General features: G+C 40.5%; 1 protein-coding gene across 10 annotated transcripts in view; it reads left to right on the top strand.

The window, feature by feature from the left end:
• Positions 1-21615, top strand: part of Kansl1 (KAT8 regulatory NSL complex subunit 1) — a 130791-nt gene that overhangs the window by 22696 nt on the left and 86480 nt on the right. For 6 of the 10 annotated variants that reach the window (XM_087573233.1, XM_087573227.1, XM_087573230.1 and 3 more), the window contains 1 exon segment: positions 19951-21322. In XM_087573233.1, coding sequence (XP_087429359.1) covers positions 20034-21322 — 1289 coding nt within the window. In that variant the 5' untranslated portion in view covers positions 19951-20033. 10 annotated transcript variants of the gene reach the window in all.

Raw genomic sequence — 21615 nt, 5'->3', positions numbered from 1 at the left:
GGGTTTATAAAAAGAAATACCTTTTTTGGAAACAGGTTCTCATGGAGTACATACTCTAAAATAAGAGAAATTAATCTCTTTGTTACTACCATAAGATTTGAAAAACCTAACTTCACCTGGTTTAAATAAGCAATGTTTTGTTGTTTTATTTCTAGCTAGAATTGCAGAAGTCATGCAGATGTCAGAATTAGTTGTTAATGATGTAGCTGTCATCAAGACTAAGATTCTTGCCAGCTGTCCATTCTGCCTGCTTTGATGCTGATGGCCTCTTTAAGAAATAAAACATTTTAATAGTTTAAACTATTAGTGTCAATGGGGGGCCATGCTTATTTTTTGTTTTTCTCATCTCATATTAAGATGACTGGTTTCTTCCTGATTCTTTCAGAGTCTTCCTAGATAGCTTCCACTTTTACCTCATGCTCAGTCCTAACTAATCACTAGTAAAAATAATGGCCAGGATAGAATGGATATTGAACACATCAACTGTGATGGTTCTAAAAGGTTACAAATGTGGATTTTTTTGTTTGTTTGAAGCAAGATCTCACTGTGTAGTACACTATCGTTTGGAACTCACTATGTAGATTCGGCTGACCTGGTAATTTGTGGGTAATTCTCTTGCTTTTGCAGCCCAAATGCTGTGATCGTAGATTTGTGCTACCTTGTTTTTGTTTTTTGTGTGTTTGTTTTTTCAGCAGGATTTCTTTGTCTGTCCTGGAAGCTCTGTAGACCAAGCTTGCTTCAAACTCAGAGATCCACCTCCTCTGCCTCCCAAGTGCTGGGTGGGGTCAAGGTCACGAATCATCAAGTTCAGTTTGTGTGCATGTTTTAATCAACCTTATCATGCATTGTTTCTCTGGGAGAATTTTGTTTTTTTCTGTGTGTTAGCACCTCCCACTTCTGAGCTCCATGTGTCTTGTCTTCCTCTGAACCGTGTGTACCAGCAAGCATATGGATTTTATATGACTCTAACTGGTCTTGAAGGTCTGTGTGTAGATGTATAGCTAAAGATGACCTTGAACACTTACTTGATCTTCCTGTATCCACAAGATTGATGGAATTTGTGGAGTTGTCACCACGCCTGTCTCTGTAGGAGGTTTTTAAAAAAGAAATGTATTTCTTTAAAGACTTGTGTCTGTTGGTGCATGCTTTATTTAGTCCAGCATTCTGGAGGAAGGGGCAGTTGGATCTCTGAATTCAAGGCCAGCCTGGTCTATAGAGAGAGTTCAAGGACAGGCAGGGGTACATGAGAAGCCCTGTCTTGTGTATAGATTTTTGTTTGTAGTTGCTCACCTTGAATGTAGTTGTTCATAAACTTGGTACTTAGTTTTGTCGTTTTGTGTTTTTATTTTTTATAATTGGACTGGTCATACTGAGGTCCAGGAACTCTGGATTGTCCTTCCTATCCCACCCCCATTTAAATGTTGGAATTGGATGCACATGCCAATGTGCTTGAGTTAGGCAGTGGAGTTTTTGTTGGCGGTTGTGGGTTTGTTTTGTTTTGTTGGAGTCAGGGTCTTTGTACCCAGCTGTCATGGAACTCTGGTACGTAGAACAGGCTGTCCTTGAACTCACAGAGTTCTCCTGCCTCTCCTTTTCTAGTGCTGAAATCATAAAGGCATGCAGCACCAGGACTGGCTAGATAGTCAGGATTTTTTTTTAAATATATATTTTTTGAAAGATTTATTCATTTATTATATATAAGTACCCTGTAGCTGTCTTCAGATACACCAGAAGAGGGCATCGGATCTCTTTACAGATGGTTGTGAGCCACCATGTGGTTGCTGGGAATTGAACTCAGGACCTCTGGAAGAGCAGACAGCTCTTAATCGCTGAGCCATCTCTCCAGCCCGATAGTCAGGATTTTAAGAGTTGGGATACTAATAAGATTGTTATAAAGAGTTTCTCTCACTAATACTTAAGAATACATTGCAGAAAGCTTGACTTGTTTTTATTCAGTTAATTTAGATTTTGTAATCTTCAGATTAGGACTCTAGTTCACCATCTGTTGGTCCTGTAATTATGTATAAACATCTTCTGTGGCATTACTATTTATGTGGATATATATGTCCACATGCAGTCTTACCTGTATTATAAGTTAAGAAGCCCAAACTATTGATCTTTTTTGGATGCATATGTAAATATCTATCCGTTTATCCATGTGTAATTTGACTCTCTGGTGCCTCCTGCCTTTGATATTTGAGAACCAAGATCATGTTTGAGAGTGTAATTTAAAAAAATGCAGATGGAAGCTCAAGAGAGATATAGATGCAGGTGTTGCAGAAACCTGGTGAGTTAGAGACTTTGTGGGCTAATGAAAACTGTTCTAGAACAATAGTGTCTTTTGAGGAGCTGAAGTGACACATAACACCGGATACTGGTTTTGGTAAACCACACAAAGAATCGAGCATTTTGCATCTTCCTTTTTTGGTAGACTTTACCCTTCTCATCTGCTGAGCTTGGTGATTTAGTTGTTGGAACAAGTTTTATGCTATTTAATTTTGGTGAGTTCTAATAATCTTTTGACATCTCTAGCTTTAAGGGTGGTGGAAATGTACTGTGTAATGTAGCCCTTTGCATTATGTTAAGTTTTATAATCTAGAAAATGTTCTCTTACATTAAACCTTATTTGGGAGGAAGGAATCAATATCGTGCTGACAAACTAGCAGTCAAGAGTAATAAGGTGCCACCACTTTTTAAGTCAACGCTGAAACATGACTGTTTCCATCTGTTTGCTGTTGTCCATTGTTAAACTTTCAGCGGGGCAGTGAACATTAATTTGGCATTAGCAGGAAACATAAATATTATTGTGTAATGAATGCGTTTTTGCCTATTTTGGCGGATCTGACAAACCAAGAAGCCTAAAACAAGACGCGGGCTGAACGAAAACTACAGTTCCCAGCGGGCCCGGCGCTGGTGGGCCATCACTTCCCCTTTAGCTCCCAGCTGCCCCTGCCCGGGTTAGCCCGGAGTCGGTCCTAGCTCGCGCGTGCGCAATGGCGTCCGCTTATTTTTTGGTTTGGCGGCTGCGGAGCGTGGCGCTAGGGCTAGCAGCCAGCCGTGTGCTGCAGTGTACTGAACAGGGTGTAGGACAAAGGGCGGGTGGCAGGGACCGCGTCACTGGTCAGGGAGCTTCCTGCCCGTCTCAGAGCACGGTTGGCCCTGGGGTAGTGTGGCCGCAGCAGCTTCTTCATTCACTGCACACAACAGTTCTTCGCTCACGTCCTCTAGCTCTGCTGTGCCAGTCCGCCCTCCCCTCATACCGGCGCGCGGCACCGCCAGCCCCAGAGCCGAGGGAATGTGACGGCGTCAGCGCCTCAGGTTAGCCTCACCTCGATCGAAGCGTGGGCCCCGCGCCTCTTGCCGCAGTGCCGCGTGTCGCTGCCGCACGTATCAGGCACCGGGCACTGGTTTCCGCAAACAGAGGCGCAGAAGCAGCGGCCGCGGCGAGGAGCCATGACTGAGGCGGCGGCGGCCGCGCCTCCTGGCAGCCCGCGGGGGCGGCGAGGCGGGCGCCCCCTGGCGGCGCGCCGGGGCGGAGCGGCCCGCCGCAGCCGCAGCCGGCGGAGGCGCTGCTGTCCCTCCTCCCCGTGTCCCCGGCACTCGCCCGCTCGCTTGCTCGCTCCATTCTCCCTCCGCTTCAGATTAAAGGGGGGGAGGGAAAAGGAGCTCGGCCGCCATTTTCCCAGTGCCGCCGCCGCCACCGCCACCGCTCGCCGAGCCGGCGGGAGAACCAAGCGCCGTAGCGAAGCCGACTCGTCTCGCCGCGGCGGCTTGGGGGGCGGCCGAAGTGCGCTCCCCGGCCGGGAAGAAGCGCCCGGGGTGGCGGCCGGGGTGCGGGCGCGGGCTGCAGACGGCGGCGCTTGTTTGTGCGGGGCGGGGGGGGCAGCTTTACCCTCTGCCCCCGCCCGCCCGCCGGGGCTGCGGTGCCCGGCCGTACCCAAGCCGGGCCGGAACGGAGGAAGGCCGGAGAAAGGGCCCGAAAGAGAAGAAAAAGCAGCCGCTCCCCGCCGCCGCCTTCCCCTCCCCCTTCGCCTCGCCCCCCCGCCCGGAAAGTCAGGGCGGCTCCGGGCGCCGGGGGGGAGGAGAGCGGCGGGCCGGGCCGGAGCCGCCGCCGTGCGCCCCCGCCCGCTGGTCCTCGGCGCCCAGGCCGGGGGGCTGTTTGCAAACTGCGCCCATTTTGTGGGGCCGAATCCGCCCGGGCTACGCTCCTCCATCACGTGGTAGGTGCTGCTGCTGCTCCTTTCCTCCTCCTCCCGCTGCCCTTTCTCCTTCTCCTCGCTCTCCCTGTGGCTCCCATTTCTCCCTCTCTTTGTTAGTTGTAACTAGAAAGGCAGGGCACGGGAAGAAAAATCCTCGGAACTTTAAATGGCCTCTCCGGGCTTCCCCGCTGCGGGTCCGGGCTGGGAGTCGCCCCAAGGGCGGGGGTGTGCGGGGGCCCTTCCCCACCAGCTGCCGCCTCGTTCGCTGGGCTTTCCTTTGGCGTTCTATTTAAAAAGGCGGCCTGTAGAACATGGTTTATTTCCGAGAAAAAAAAAAAAAAGGGAAAAGACCAAAAACAAACTCTTGCTCTCGCCTTGAACTTCTCTTGACTGCAAAAGGTCTTTCTTTGCTCAGACACATCTTGCATGTCTGTCTCACGGTTTGTATCACAACTCTGATTGTTAACATTTTTTTGTTGCTTAAATATTGAGGTCATTTGCCTTTTCGGATCTAGTCTCAGGCAGCACCCCTCCCCCCCTTTTCAACTAAAGAGGAAGAGGCATTTATTTGCTTTTAAGTGAGTTGGAATCTTACTGCTTTTTGGGGGGCCTGTTTTCCGACTGACGGCCTTTGATTCTCAGCAAATAGTTTATAATTGTTTTCCGTATTGTAAACAGTCCTACTCCCATGTTTTACCTAGAAATCCTTTTGTTTTCCAATGTTGGAATCCCAATGTGGATTTTTAGAGAAACTCGTTACTTAACTATTGCTTATTGATTGCCTTAGGGGAAAAGGGGTGACATGATGGCGCCACTTTAAATTGCTCTTTCCTCCGCCTGTTTTCCTCCTTTATCCTGGAGGTCACTGGAGCATTTTCCGTGACCTATTAATAAAACCGCACTTGAGGGTGTTAGCTGTACAACTCTTAGGGGTTAGGATTTGAAACCTTAAGGATCGAGAGACCCGAATCCTGCAGTCCTCAAAGTTAAGAGAAATCTCGCTAGTCCTCCAACCTAGCTTCCCTCCCCTCCATTCACAATCCTGGTGTTGCCATATCCTTCGTCACGTGGCTAGCAATCATTGTGGGGTTTTTGTTTGTTTGTTTTGGGGGGGTGTATGTTAGTTTTTAAATTGTAGCTAATTAAGTGTCCCTCTGCCCATTGGAGAGATCGCAATGCTTTAGGTTTTTTTTTTTTTTTGATACATTTGGAGAACATTTTAAAATAAACGATAAAATTACATAATCCTCGCCTTGCATAATCATGATATAGTTACAGAACTTCTTCTCAAAAGTACATTCAAGTAAGGAAAATCGTTATATTAAAATGATGACTGTTTCTTAGAATGGTCTGTAGTTTATATTTCCCACCTCACCTCCCGTTTTTGTTTTTGTTTTTAAGGTCATTTAAAGTACCATTATTTACAGAAGCATAAAGTGGGCGTGTTTCCCTTCCCCCTCTTCTATGGGCTGTACTTGGTTTCTTATACTCTTACCAATTTAGAAATTTTCAATTATCTGCAGCTGTTGTCAGTTGAGACTTTTTCTTCTAACAGTGGATACTTTTGATGTGTTTCTCTGTTGCATTTTTGATAGAGAAGTTTTTAATTCTAGTTTTCGAAGCATTTTTGGTTGTTTATTATTGTAAATTCTAACTATAAAATACTAAAGTACATGTTTTTTCTAGATAAATTACTAGTTGAAGTTGTTAGCTTCAAACAGTAAATATGAAATGTATAATTCTTGGTATGATTGATCTGTTTTCTCCTGTCATGTATGTTATCAATGGCTTGGACCATTTTCTGTGCTAACAGTTACATCATGTCATGTGATAGGTGCAATGTGATGTGTTGCTCTAAAAATATAGCAAGGTAAAATGCTCATCCTTTGGAAATTTAAAAAATGTATTATAAGTATTCAGTAACGACCCTTAGCCATGGGATTCTGATTTAGCTTTCCACTAGGTTTAGCCAACCAAATGTTCTTTTGACCTTTAGAGTATTTGGTATGATTTGTTAGTGACCTCAGAACATGAGGTAGTTTGACTTTATTTTTGAAGTGTGAACTACTTGGAACCATTAGCAATCGCATAGATTCTTAAAATCTTTATTTAAGTGTATGTGAAGTAAATATTTATGATTTGTTTCTGTAGACAATTTAGTCGTCGGTTATATACAGATTTTGAGATAAATTGGAGTCTTGGTCTTCCCACTCATAGGAATCTGGAAGTATTGGGTTGCTGCATCTTTTTCCTGAAAACCTAATTCAGACCATTAGTGTCGGACCTTCATGTTCACACAATACTAAATCTGTAGAACACTCTTTGATTTTTAGATAATTTACTACCCTGTCGAGGAAAATTCTGGAAACTATAAAACAGTTCAATTTATTTGAATTTTCGTTCAGGTGAGAAGACTGTTGTATTTTTTTTTTTTTTCCTTCAAATACTACCAATATCTTTTTTACTCTAGTAAGGCTTCACTCTAATCAGTGTTTCTACATAGTATAGCCCCTGGATTTTGACCAAATAAATCTAGTTTGACCACAGATTTTAATTACTTTTAAAGTGAACAAATTTTAGGTTTGCTGTGTTTGATATGAGCTATTTTATGTGATCTGCAAACAGGGCTTTTGTGGGTGGTGATGCCTGTTTTCAAAGGCATTTTATTATTGAGTTGTAGTTGTGAGCGAACTCACAACTTATTTTTTCTTATTTTAGAAAAGTAATTTTTCAAAATGCGCTTTAAAACATTAATTTCTATTGCACAGAGAAAGCTTTGGGTTTAGATGGCATGTTTTCCTATTAAGCTTCTTTGGGTGGGGGTGGGGGGTTCCTAGGACTCTTCTCTATCACCTTTCTTGGTGAGGCAGTTAAGACAGAAATGAAGTGACTGTGACTTTCTGAAAACATTTGTGTGTAATATATATATACATATATACAGATATATGTATATATATATATATATATATATATATATATATATATTGTGTGTGTGTGTGTATTGTATTGCATTTAGTTCAAAGACCTATTTCTTGATCTGGAAATAGTGTAGGTTAAGTATGTGGTAGTGATAACTAGCTGTTATCTCTGGTTATTTCTATGACCCACAATTCTCTTCTCAATCTATACATAACACTCAAAAGATAATACTTCTATCTCTTCTGGCAGCCTTGAAATGCTGATGCCCTCTACTTACAGTACTTTCCTAGTTTCTGTTGTCTTCTTGTTATTCACTTCAGATTTTGAGCTTACAGTTTCAGAAATGGAAGTACCATGAAGAGTCTTACTTTGATGAATTACTACACTCTGGCAGTAATGTTTTTGCACAACTTTAGTGTCTGGTAAACTAGTATGGAGTTTATTAGGTTTGAAACTAACTATGTCTTTTCATGTTGAAAAATTATTTTTCCTGTAGATTTTTTTTTTAAAGAAAAACAAAAAACAATAAGTCCCTTTTTTTTTTTTTTTTTTAAGTAAATGGTCCAAATCTTGTTTGCACTAGACAGCAGACCAGGTGTTGGAGGCATTTTATTTGAGGCATCTGCACTGAACTCCATAAAGAGAGCAAGAAAAGGACACTAACATAAAATACCATTCCTGAGACCAGAACAGCCTAACCCATGAAGGAAGGTCGTTTAACTAAACAGTGAAGAGCATGCTCTGGCATTTGTTTCTGTTTAGTCACACACAGGTCTGGCTTTTGTATATAGGCTGATGGAGAACCTTAGCTAGATAATAATAGTGATTTACCAAAAAGCTTGAACTCACAGGGCCAATAGATTTTTTTGTTTTGGTTTGTTTGTTTGTTAAGCGTTTTCTAATTTTTGGTAGGGTAAAGATAAAGCCAAAATGTAAAGTTATGGAAACCAATGTCCCCAAATTAGAGAGCATAGCTGGTAAATGAAAAATAAACTTGGAAGCCAGTTGGAATGGCACACACTTTTAATACCAGTGTGGGCAGTGGATCTCTGAGTTTGAGGCCTACCTGGTCTATGTAGTAAGTTCTAGGACAGCCAGAGCTACATAGTGAGACCTGTCTTAAAGAAAAAAACTCAAATAATCTGTAAGAAAAATTTAATGATTGTATATGAAGATTTTAATGAACATTATAAACCTTTATGAACCAAGTGAAATTTTTCATGAACACAGTTTTTTTTCAGATTTTCAAAAGTATGTATTTTCATTAGTTATTTGTATGTGTGTCTACATGTGAATATGTAAGAGTGAGTGCAAACGCCCAAGGAGCCAGCCAGAGGTGTCCCATCTCCTGCATCAGGAGTTATGGGTTGTGATCTGCCTGATAAGAGTGCTGGGAACCATAAGTGCTCTTAATGACTAAGTTGTCTCTTCCCCTTTTAAACTTCAATCCTCCATTGGCTACCACAGTTTTGGCAAATGCTAATTGTTTAATAAAAGTTGCATCTTATTTGTGTTGTTAAGCTGTAATGCCAACCCTTAGTTTTTCAAAATATGTTCTATCAGGCAGGCCTCCAACTTAGAACCTTGCATCAGCCTTCTGGATGGTGGGGTTATAATACTGTATGCTAACATCCCCTACATAAAAATATTTTCCACAAATCTGCTTTTTTAAGATTTCAAACTAGCTTCATAGAATTTTAGCATTTGGAGATTTCTACCACAGAATTATACAATTACTGACTCTGAATTTGTTGTTTTTAAATTCTAGTTCTAGGATATTGCATTTAAATTTCTTCTCTAAATGATGGAATCAGGCTAAACTCAGTGTAATTTTTGTTACTATACATTGCTACTTGAACTAGGAATCTGAACAGAGATTTTAGTTATAAATTTAAATATAGTAGATTTTGTTCTTGTTTAGGAAAGGGGTATGAACTTGATGAGGTCCCTCATCTTTTAATTTCTTTTAAAAAAAATACAGACTTTAAGATCAGACCTGGTTAAATTCAGTTGGAGGGGAAATGTTGAGGAATAACAAAGTCGAGTAACAATTTTGTGAATGGATACCCAGGTTTTCTCATTACTTGCTGTTTGATCTTTATTGACTACTATTATTAGTATTAGAGGGTGTGAAGGGGATTGGGACTGATTAGTTTCTGAGAGTTTTTAGGGTTTACTAGTGAAGAGATTTTATGGGCGCGTGCGTGCGTGTGCGTGTGCATGTGCATGTGCATGCAGAACCATTATGTGATAAGGAAAGTCTAGATTATTAGAATGCTTGCTAGTACTTGTGAGGACCTGGGTAGAAAGGATCTCTAGCTGTGCTCACATGCGCACACACGTGCACACACACACACACACACACACACACACACACACACACACACACACACACAAAGAAATATTTAAGTCTTGAAAGTTTTACTAAGCTGTTTATATGGAGAATAGATCTTTTTTTTTTTTTTTTTTTTGGTTCTTTTTTTTTTTTCGGAGCTGGGGACCGAACCCAGGGCCTTGCGCTTCCTAGGTAAGCGCTCTACCACTGAGCTAAATCCCCAGCCCCGGAGAATAGATCTTAAATATATGTGCATGTGTATACTTGTACTTTTTGTAGTTGGTAATTTATTCCATGCTATCTAGTCTTGGACTTCTTAATAGAACAAAAGAAGACTGTTAGGATTAATTTTTAAAATTTCTCTGGTATTGGAAAATATTTTTAATCATTCAGTTTAAAGGAAAGAAGTAGGTTTTGGTAGGATTTCTGGAATTTAACTGTGAATTCTGAAAAACAATTCTTTTCATTTTGTATTGGCTTGAGCTCTTATTTAAATTTTAGGATTGTTCAAAGCCACTAGGTTTGTTAGAAATAAAAGTTCTGTGTTTTTGTATCTGAACTTAAGACTGGTAAGGAATTTGAATTCACGTAGGGAAGAAATAAAGACTGTTAATAGTTTGATTATATAATCATCCATTAGAAAAATTGCATCTGGGGCTAGAGAGATAGCTATCCCAGGGGTTAAGAGTATTTCCTGTTTTTGCAGAAGCCTGGCGTTTGGTTCTTAGCACACATGTCAGGTGGCTTTATAACCACTATAAGACCAGCTCCAGGGAACCCAGTGCTGCCTTTCTTTGTTTCTGTATCTTATACATAAATTGGCTCAAACTTCTTAGAGGGCTTTATATTTTTAAAATTTAAGCTATTTTTTTTAAATTACAATTCTTAAGTGGAAAGATATTGTGTGTGTGTCCATGAAAGCACTTCTGTTGGGTAGATTCCTAGAAGTACAGTTGCTAGATAACATTTTGAGTTATTGCATTTAAGATTTGGTAAACATTGCCATCAAAGTATAATAGTTAAAATAGGTCAAAAATTTTCCAAATGGTTGTAGAGCTTATTTCTAATCCCAGCACTTAGGAGACAAAGACAGGCAGATCTCTTGAGTTCTCAGGCCAGCCAGGGCTATATAGTGAAACCTTATCTTAAGCTTTCCAGTCTGGGTATAGGAATTTAGCTGTGTGAATGAGTGGAACTTGAGATTGAAGTTTACCCTGTATTCAGTTGATAAAGTCTTTAGGTTGTGTCACCTCATGATCAGACATTCCCACTAACTTTCTCCTAGTGGATCTGCATCTGATTCATTCAGTGTAAAAGCTTGTATTTGTCTGCTGGCACTTGGTCCGTATAGAAAATAGATTTAACACAAACCATACTGTCTATTTAAGAAATGTTTAGCCTAAGGAATGATGGGCTGAAATCTGTGAGTTTCTGTTATACTGGGTGCTATTGCCCAGAGTGCCGAGGGAGTACAGATTATGAGGCTAGATTATGATTGCTAACTCAGGCTGGAAGGAGTGAGGCACACTTGCATGGCCTTGTGATCGGATGCTAGACTTTGAAAGAGTAGAATGGGTAAAAATAGAGGAGCATGGAAGAACTCAGAATTTTCTGTATTCTGGTGAGCGTAGTGAAGGCAGAGTGTAGAGAGCCTCAGATGTTGACTGCTAAGGGAGTAGATAAGGAATTTGAAATTTATTCTTAGTCTAAGCATCACATAATCAGATTTGATTTTCTTCCTTCTCTCCATTCTTGCCTTTGATGTAGTCTATAATGGAGGCAAGACTGGAGGCTGTCAAGACTGGGTGGAAGAAGGAAGAGGAGCTGGGGATTATTACTGCTAATGCCTTAACTCTCTTCGTTCACAGTGAGGTTCTGAAGTAAAGTAGAAGCATTAAGAATGTTTGGAATATACTGATCATCAGTCCACTGAGCACCTTCCCACTTTGCTTTTAAAAATTTACAGTATCCTACACTGCTTCAGGATGGAGTTGCTTTGTGACCCATCTATTCAGCTCAAGTGACAGTGGGAAAGCTCAGGGAAACGGGATAGACATATTCCATCTCCATTGTAATACTGTCAGGGTTCTAGAGCCTGTGAGCTGGTGTTTGCATGAAGTGGGTAGAGTAAGCTGTACCCACTGTCAGAATCATCCAGGGTGTCTTCTCTTGGAAACTTTTCTTAACCCCTTCAGACAAAACACACAAAACTGTCTTCACACTTACAGTTTATATCTTATGGCATTAGTGAGACTGTACAACTTTGTGATCTTTTTATGGTTTGATATTAGTAAACATGAGGTATTTCTATTAGAAGGTAAACCACTGACATCACAATTTATATATACAGGAAATATTTATTAAAGTGGGGAAATTGGTTTTGAGTTTAATAACTGATGGGACAGTTATTTTTCTCTTCTTTTTTGTTATAGGAGTCCTGCTTGCATGAGCTTTCTACTTAAGACCTATTTCCTCTGTAGAACCTACGCTGACTACTCTGCTTGTGTCTTCCTTTACTGGTCTTGTTATCCTTTGTGTTTTGATTGAAATGTGCATTTTAATAAGTTATTGGGGATAACAGATCATTGGTTGTCCACATTGATTTTTCTCTAAAGACTAAAATTAAAGTTTTAATGTTAGCGTTAAGGCCCTTCCATGTTAAACCTAGCTTTGAACTCTGCCTAGTGTAATAGTTTTAAACTTCAGCCTAGGGCTAGAGATGGCTCAGCTGTTACGAGCACTTCCTGTTCTTTCACAGGACTATAGCTTGGTTCCTAGCACCTACCCGAGGCTGCTCACAACTGTCTGGAACTTCAACTCCATGGGATCTGGCTTTCTTAGACCTACAGACTCATAGGCACACCCTTAGTTATATACATGATAAAAATAATTCTTTAAAGTATGAGATTTTGCTTCTGCAACATAGTAGTAGTGTGACCTTGGGCAAATTACTTATCTTGGAACATCAAGTTTTCCTCATTCATAAAATAAGGACAGTAGGATTTACTAAACAATTAAACAGCAGTTTAACATTTTGCATTTGTGTGTGTGTGTGTGTGTGTGTGCATGTGTTTTATGTGTGTATGTTGGGGAAGCACTGTTACACATGTACCATGGTACATATGTGTGCATGTCCCTGGGTGTGAAAGTTGTTCTCTCCTTCCACCATTTCAACTCCAAGGATTAAACTGAAGAAGTCAGGCTTGGTAGTAAGCCTGCCAAGCCTTGTCTCTGGCCTCATGAACAGCATTCCAAGTAACCTATTCTCCAGTTAAGATATCTTTAGTGATTATGAAATATTCTCAGTTAAGAGGCTCGGTTGTTTAGGAGACCGTTAAGGTGGTCAGATCTGCTTTTAAAAAATACTTTGTTGCCTTCTTTAGCACATTCCACATTATGTATGTACTTATTTTTATGTTTAAGACTGTACCACAAGGTGGTGATGCTTTTAATTCCAGCACTCAGGAGGCAGATGAAGGTGGATCTCTTGAGTTCAAGGCCAGCCTGGTCTACAGATCCAGTTCCAGAACTGTCGGGACTACACAGAGATCCCCTGTCTTGAAAGACTGTATCTTGTGCTGTAGCTTCCAGTTACTTGATCACAGATAACTGTGTAGTTCCTCTCTTCCTGAAGCTGTAATACACTATCGGATTTATTCCAGCTGCTCTTTGGATCATCTCCCTCGTTCTCTTATTGTCAGTTTATTCGATTTTTTTTTTTTAAACAAAACTAGTTTGTATTCGAAGGCCTGTTTTGGGGAAATTCTTAACTACCTCCATGTTGGTACTTAATGATTATCATATCTAGATAAAGTTGGTAAGCATGTAAAAGAAGGAAACTTATCAAGGCATTTTGCTTTTTCTTAGTGTTAATAAATTGGCAGTTGGGGAACATTTGGATAGTTTGAGTTGAATGCAACTGACTTTAAGCACATCATATAATTTAAGCAGGAAGGAAGGATAAGAATCTGAGTAACCAGAGAGAATTTTGTGAAGCTGCTGGAGATGTAGAAGTTTGGGACTAAAAGGAGTTTCTAGGTGCATAATATCCTGGTATATACTTGCCTGCTACTACTTTTAAGTTTAATTTTGAAGAATTTGAACTTGTGGGAAAAACAAAGTAGCAACTTGGAGAGTATGGGAATGAGACAATCCAGGAGCTAAAGCAGCAGTCAGGAAGCTGTTAGGGGTTATCTAGGTATGAGTTAGGGAGGGCTCAGGCTGCACTAGTAGGGTTAGTTATAAAGAAGATATCCCAAACCTGAACCTGAGAAATAAATGGAAGAATTTGATCATAAAGGTAAAATTATGATAAGAGAGGGCTTTCTCTTTATGTTGTCTTTGTAAATACTGCATTTTTTTATGTATGCTGTATTTGACTTCTCTGTAGACTCAGCCCCTTCATATTTCTGGTTTAAGCTCTGAAGGAATATTTTGCTTTAATACAGTCCTCGACAGGTTTTCATTGCATTGTTGTAGTCTTGTATTCATTAATCTTGCTCTTTAGATTGTTTCTCTCCTTTTTGTAATCTGTCCAACTGGTCTCTGTAGAGCTCTGGTCCCATAGAAACTTAATGATACACAGTTGTCCCAAGCCTGAGTAAATGCTGGCCATTCATGACCACACATCAAGCTACCTTCCCACCCTTAAAAAAAATTGCCTTTTTGATTAATATGGTATATATTTAAGAACACTCTTCCTTTATATTAACTGTATTAGTATGTCCTGTGGTTTCCTAGAGCCATTTTCTCTAACTAGAAAGGAGCATTACCACTGTCCTTCATTGTTGTCTTTCTTTTTTTTTTTTTTTTTTGGTTCTTTTTTTTCGGAGCTGGGGACCGAACCCAGGGCCTTGCGCTTCCTAGGTAAGCGCTCTACCACTGAGCTAAATCCCCAGCCCCCATTGTTGTCTTTTATACTGAAATTTTAACTGTTTTTATAGCTCAGTTGAAACTTATTTTGTCTATACTTTTTTTTAACCTTCTTGCACTTAAAAAGTGTCCTTGTCATCTACCCGACTCCAACCCCCCAATAAGATGATGGTGAGAAAGCCCTACTAAGTAGAAACCCCATTAGGGACAGTAGGAGTTTTTCTTTTTTCTTTTTTTTTTCTTTTTGCTTTTGTTTTCAGTATAAGTATGGTTGATTATAATACTTGACTTATTGGCTAACCAGATGGCCTTAACCCTTCAACTTGGTTATTCTTTTTAATATTCTTTTTCAGGGTACATGTTTACAGGTAAGCCTTGTGTACCTGAGTTGCCAACTAGGGAGTTACAAGAAATGAAAGTGAGGTGTCTGTTCATATGTAGGTTCTGACTTAACAATACTCAGAAGAGCAGTGGGGAGAGATCCTCATTTCTTTTAAAACGTCTTAAGGAGTTGTGGGTTTTTTTGCACATGACTTTCCTGATTTTTCTTTTAGAGAAGACACTACTGCTGTCTGTCTGTCTGTCTGTCTGTCTATCTATCTAATTGGAGATCCTTAGATATTCTGCAACATACAGTATTACCCTTTGCTCCCCACCATGATAAATATTTCCCAACCAAGATGTTAACAATGCTGTGGTTGAAAAATTGCCCTGTGGGTATGTTTTTGTTTTCCAAGTGCCACTTATGTTAAGGAGTTTACCCTTGAAACTGTATCACAATTAAGAATAATAGAATCACAACAAAGAAGTCACATAGTTGCACTATCTAATCTTATATTCATCAGAATGATGTATCTGTAGTTTCTTGTTTTGGTTTACTTTATTTTTAGAGACAGGATTTCTCTGTATGGACCTCACTGTCTTAGAACTCTTCGTAGACAAGGCTGGCCTGGAATTCAGAGACCTGCCTGCCTCTGCCTCCTAAGTGCTGGGATTATAGGTGTGTGCCACCACCACATGTTTTAATAGAAAAAGTTATTTAGTATGATGAGTTGTTGTGTCTAAAATTTTTTTTCTATTGAAACTCCCTCTCTTTCTCCCTCTCTCTCCCCCTCCCTCTCCCTCCCCCCCCCGTGTGTGTGTGTGTGTGTGTGTGTGTGTGTGTGTGTGTGTGTGTGTGTGTACGTACAAGTAGGCCACAATATGTTCTTTCCTTTGATCATGTGGCCTCAAGTAGTTGAGGTGGTCAGGATTGGAGCCTACTCACCATTTTGTTTTTTGTCTCTAAAATACTGCTTTGGAATTGAGAGACTGTTACCCAGCCCACTTTTCTATAGCTAATTTGATATAGCTAGCTTGATTTGGTGATTCTTTCCTTTTGTTTCTACAAACTTGATTCACAAGATGAACCTGTGACAGCAGCTACTGCGTAGTTTTTTGTTGCTGTTGTTTTGTTTTTTTGTTTTGTTTGTTTTGTTTTTGCTTTTTTTCTGAGTCAGGGTTTCATTGCATACGTAGCCTTGGCTGGCCTTTAATAGAGATCTTTCTGCCTCTGCCTTCCAAATGGTGGGGTCACAGGCATGTATCATAATGCCCAGCTGAGCCATCTGTTCTTGACAGATTGTATTCTAGTAGATTAGCTAAAAATGAACACCATCAGACTAGAATTACTTATTCTGTGTATATAATTTGAGTATTATTTAGCCCCATCAGTAAATTGGAAAATATAATCTCAACCCTAAACTTATTGCCCTGGTTATGCATATTAAGGTTATAGCTTTTAAAGCCTAGAATTCTTTACAGAAAGGTGATTTATCATAAGCTTAAAGTTTTAAAAAGTTGACTATGAATTTTTCGCCTACATGTGTATCTGTACTTCACAAGGATGACTGGTATGTGCGGAGGTCAGAATAGGGTATTGGATCTCGTGGAGCTGGAGTTAACAGTTAGATGATTGTGAGATGTGGTGCTAGGAATCAACACTGGAAGAGCAACAAGCACTCTGAACCAATGAGTCAGCTTTCTAGCCCCAAGTTTGACAAGCTTTCTTTGCTTTACTTATTAGAGGACTTGTGGTCCTTTTTTCCTCTTTAAAAAAGTTATTTCTGTATGTATGTCACAGTGTGGATGTGGGAGTACAGTCTCGTGGAATTGATTGTCTCTTCCACCTTTGCATTCATTGGTTTTGGGAATGAACCCTGAATAGTACCTCAGCAATGTCTTTTAGTTTTAATTTTTGGATAAGATTTATTTTATGTATATGAACGCTCTATCTGCATGTATACCTTTGTGCCAGAAGAGGGTATCAAATCCCATTACAGATGATTGTAAGCCACTGTGTGGTTGCTAGGAATTGAACTTAGGACCTCTGAAAGAAGAGCAGCCAATGCTCTTAACCACTGAGCCATCTCTAGCCCTGATTTTAAATGATTGTTAAGTGATGCTTTGAGGGATTTATAAGAATGACGTTGCTGTGATTGTTTTCATCGACATTCTGCTTCTTGTTGAATTTAAGAAAGTGTATTATGGTTGCTGGGCATAGTAAAGGCCTTAATCCCAGCATTTGAGAGGCAGAGGCAGGCAGAGCTCTGAGTTCAAGGCCAACCAGTGCTACATAGGGAGAGCTTGTTTTAATTTTTAAAAAGTAAAGGAAGTGCACTATAATGTTCTGCTCTACTTTGTATTTGGGTTTCTTAAAACATTTTCCCTTTTTGCTTCTCTCTCCTTTACTGACAAGTAATAACCTTTCTATGGTGTGGACATTGCAAACTCTTACTACCTACCTTATTAAACAAAAGGAGCTTCTACATTGTATAACTTTTTTTGTTTAATAAAACATTTTATATAGTAAATATAGATATGCCATGTAATTTTATATTGCATATATTGCTGTATGAATTATTGGCCATTTAGTTTGTTTTACTTTTAAAATTTAATCTAATTTTGGTGTCTGGATAGTTAGCTCCATGGTTAAGAATACTTGTTATTGGGGTTGGGGATTTGGCTCAGTGGTAGAGCGCTTGCCTAGCAACCACAAGGCCCTGGGTTCGGTCCCCAGCTCCGAAAAAAAGAATACTTGTTATTCTTACAGAAGACGTGGATTAGGTTCCCCAGCCATCTTCATGGTGCCTCGCTGCCATCTATAACTCCAGTGCCAGGGAATCTGACATCCTGTTCTTACTTCTGTGAATAGACAAGCCCGTGGTGCACATATATGCAGCAAAACCTGCATACTCATAAAAAAGTTTTTAAAAATTAATTTTAGTTTTTGAGGAAAGTTTTTATCTAGCCCAGACTGGGCTTAGACTTTCTATGTGATGGAGGTTGTCCTTGAACTACTGATCCTCCTTTTTCTATTTATTTAGTGCTGGGATTACTAATCTGTGCCACCACATCTTGATTGTCTTCCTTTTACAAGTCACATTATGAAGTCTTTTTTTTTTTTTTTTTAATGCAGATACACTTTAAAAATAGTAAGAGACAAAGGAGTCTTGAATTGAGATGTTGTTTTATGGCAGTTGTAACTAGAAGCAAGTCTGATAAGCACCACATCCCAGTGTTTTGGCATTTTTTTTTCTTTCTATGTGCAGGAGTCCTTAGTACAATTAATAAAATCTGTAATCTTTACTATTTCATCAAGAATATCTTTTAAAAATCAACTAATAATTAATTTTGTGACTCATGCTATGCTACATGTGTTGAAATCAGAACAACTTGAAGGAATTGGTTAAACCCATATGGTCATGTGATAGGAGGCATCTTTACTTGCTAGGCCATCTGAGAGGCTCAAGCTGAAAGTGAGGAATACTGTGACTAAATTTGTTTGGTGCTATTGTTTTGGTCCTAAGATCAGCAGTTTTCCTTATCTTTGTTTTTATACCCTCATTGCAAATGTTAAAGGGTAAAGGGCAGGACCCGTAGAGATGGCTTAGTGGGCTTAAGGCACTTACTGGCCTTATTCTATTGCTGTGTCCTACATTGGTACAAGGAAAGAACCAAATCCTACACATTGCCCTCTGACTTCCACATGTGTGCTATGACAAGCACACACACTCCCATCCAAAAATAATTGTAATTTTTTTTAAAGGTAAATGATGTTTTTTAGTATTACTGTGAAAACATTGACCTTCAAAATGGTCACTGAAGGCTGGTGAGATGGCTCAGTAGGTAAAAGTGCTTGCAAGCCAGAAGACCTGAATTCCATGTCCAGAATCTACTATGGAAGGAAAGAACCAGTTTCTAAAAGTTATTCTCTGATTGTCACACATGTACATGCACTACCACAACCACCACCACTACCAGACCCAAATAGATGAATCAGGAATGAAGAAGAATCAGTTAATTGAGGTATTTCATTAATGGGTTAGGGTTAGTGTTTAAGAAAATGAGGCAGGATGAGAAAGGAAAAAAGTATCTTGAAGAAGAAAGTCAATTCTGAGGTTTCAAGGGCTAGAGGATTAAAACACTGATTAATGCCTCTCTCTGCCTTTTTTTCTGAGTTAGTAGTCCTCATGCTGGTAGTTTTTGCTAAGGAAGTGAATTGAAGAGAAGGCAAATGGAAGAGATCTTGGGCAGGACCAGCATTTTATTTTAGGAGGATCTCAAGGAAGAAGAGAATAGAATAGTTGCAAGGCTATCATGAAAGAAAATTTCAGGGAAGTCCACACTACCTATCGGTTAGGGAAAAGTCAGGATAGGGCTGCTGACTATACACTGGTTACCCCTCCTGGAGTGATAGGGGAGGTTCTAAAGTCTAGAGGTGAAAAGTATAAAGGCAGTGGTAAATGTTACTTGGAAGTGCTTTGGTGTGGGGGAAGTGAGAGAGTTATGTTGGACTCTTAAAGATAACAGATTTACTCTGAAAATAAAGAGCCCAGGAGAAGAGATATGTGCTGAATGAAAGTTGATGTTACAGTGTGGTGTAGTTAGCCTAGTGATACAATAGAAATTTGTAAGGAAGAAACTGGTGAGAACTAGATTCCTGGGCAGACAAATAACTCCGCATAAACTTTTTTATGAGAATAAAATTCTTTTCTTCTATGACTGGGTATTCATCTTAGGACCATATTCAGTCTAATAATATAACATTTAGAGTTGTGTTACCCCAGTCCTCCCTCCCCAACAGATTTTTCTCTGTGTAGCCCTGGCTGTCCTGAAATTCTCTCTGTAGACCAAGCTGACCTCAAACTCAGAAAAGATCAGTCTTCCTCTGCCTCTCAAGTGCTGGGATTAAAGGTGTGCTGCACCACCACCACCACCACCACCACCACCACCACCACCACCACCACCACCACCACCACCACCACCACCACCAGGCAAAGAGGTTTTCTTTTAAATACAAGTGATTATAACTGTTTGGGATTATTTCAAAATAAGACTTCTGTTTTGACACTATTCAGTCTGTAGTTAACAATTGACATGAAGGGCAAAATTACTTTTCTTGTAAAGGATTGTGTTCCTCTCCTTCTAGGTAAAAGATATCTCCAGGTTCCAGAATGGCTTCACAGTTATTCTCCTTATTTTGGAGGCAAAGTTTGGACAATAGCCTCATGTGGTGCTTCTGTTGAAAATGTGGGTTGTTTTTAAATGTGCTTGTATTTCTGACTTCCCTTTTTTCTCTTTCAGTGTGTTCTCAGGGGAGGCAGTAAGGGGCCGTGGAGCTGGCCTCAGCACTGGGAGAGGCTGGACTTCCTGTCTCTCTGTGCTGAATGGCTGCGATGGCGCCCGCTCTCACTGACGCAGCAGCTGAAGCACACCACATCCGGTTCAAACTGGCTCCCCCATCCTCCACCTTGTCCCCTGGCAGTGCCGAAAATAACGGCAACGCCAATATTCTTATTTCTGCCAACGGAACCAAAAGAAAAGCCATTGCTGCGGAGGATCCCAGTCTAGACTTCCGCAATAATCCTACCAAGGAAGACTTGGGAAAGCTGCAGCCATTGGTGGCATCTTATCTCTGCTCTGATGTAACATCTGTTCCCTCAAAAGAGTCTTTGAAATTGCAAGGCGTTTTCAGCAAGCAGACAGTTCTTAAGTCTCATCCTCTTTTATCTCAGTCCTATGAACTCCGAGCTGAGCTGTTGGGGAGACAGCCAGTTTTGGAGTTTTCCTTAGAAAATCTTAGAACCATGAATACAAGTGGTCAGACAGCTCTGCCACAAGCGCCTGTAAATGGATTGGCTAAGAAATTGACTAAAAGTTCAACACATTCGGATCATGACAATTCCAGTTCCCTCAATGGGGGAAAACGGTCTCTCACTTCATCATCTCTGCAAGGAGGTGAGGTGGGGGGATCTGACTCTGGGAACTTGAAGGGGGGTATGACCAATTGCACTCTTCCACATAGAAGCCTTGATACACAACACACAACTCTCTATAGCAATAATAGCACTGTAAACAAATCTCCTGTGAACTCCATGGAACAGCCGGCACTTCAAGGAAGCAGCAGGTTATCACCCAGTACAGACTCCTGCTCTAACTTGACAAGTGTGAAGTTAGAAGTCAAAAAGTCTCCCCTGTCTTCCATTCTCTTCAGTGCTTTAGACTCTGACACAAGGATAACAGCTTTACTGAGGCGGCAGGCTGATATTGAGATCCGTGCCCGCAGGTTACAGAAGCGATTACAGGTTGTGCAGGCCAAGCAGGTGGAGAGACATTTACAGCACCAACTGGGTGGATTTTTGGAGAAGACATTGAGTAAACTGCCAAATTTGGAATCCTTAAGGTCCAGGAGCCAGTTGATGTTGACTCGAAAGGCTGAAGCTGCCTTGAGAAAAGCTGCCAGCGAGACTGCCACTTCAGAGGGACTTAGCAACTTTTTGAAAAGTGATTCAATTTCAGAAGAATTGGAGAGATTTACAGCTAGTGGCATAGCCAACCTGAGGTGCAGTGAGCAAGCGTTTGATTCGGATGTCACAGACAGTAGCTCTGGAGGGGAGTCTGACATTGAAGAGGAAGAACTGACTCGAGCTGATCCTGAGCAGTGCCATGTGCCCCTGTGAGTAGAACGTATGATGATGCAGTCATTCCTGAAAAATGTGGGACAAGATTTAAATAAAGCCCCATGTTGTAAAGAGTATGATTCTTGTATATTGACAGCTAGGCTGCACTAATCTTTTCCTAGTTTTAGGTAAGTAAAAGCATATAGCTGAAGTGGAGATATGGGAGGCATTTTCGCTATAGTATTGTTACTGTGTGCTAAAAGTTTTCCTTTTTAAGATGTAGTGAAAAGAAACTAGAAAAAAAATAACTGAATAGATTGCTTTTGAAACTCCAGGACATTTTAAACTG

The sequence above is a fragment of the Rattus norvegicus genome, chromosome 10, assembly GCF_021556685.1.
Source record: "Rattus norvegicus strain SHRSP/BbbUtx chromosome 10, alternate assembly SHRSP_T2T, whole genome shotgun sequence".
Classification (NCBI taxonomy): Eukaryota; Metazoa; Chordata; class Mammalia; order Rodentia; family Muridae; genus Rattus; species Rattus norvegicus.
Note: the sequence above shows the minus strand (reverse complement) of the source record. Positions and strands in the feature narration are given on the sequence as shown.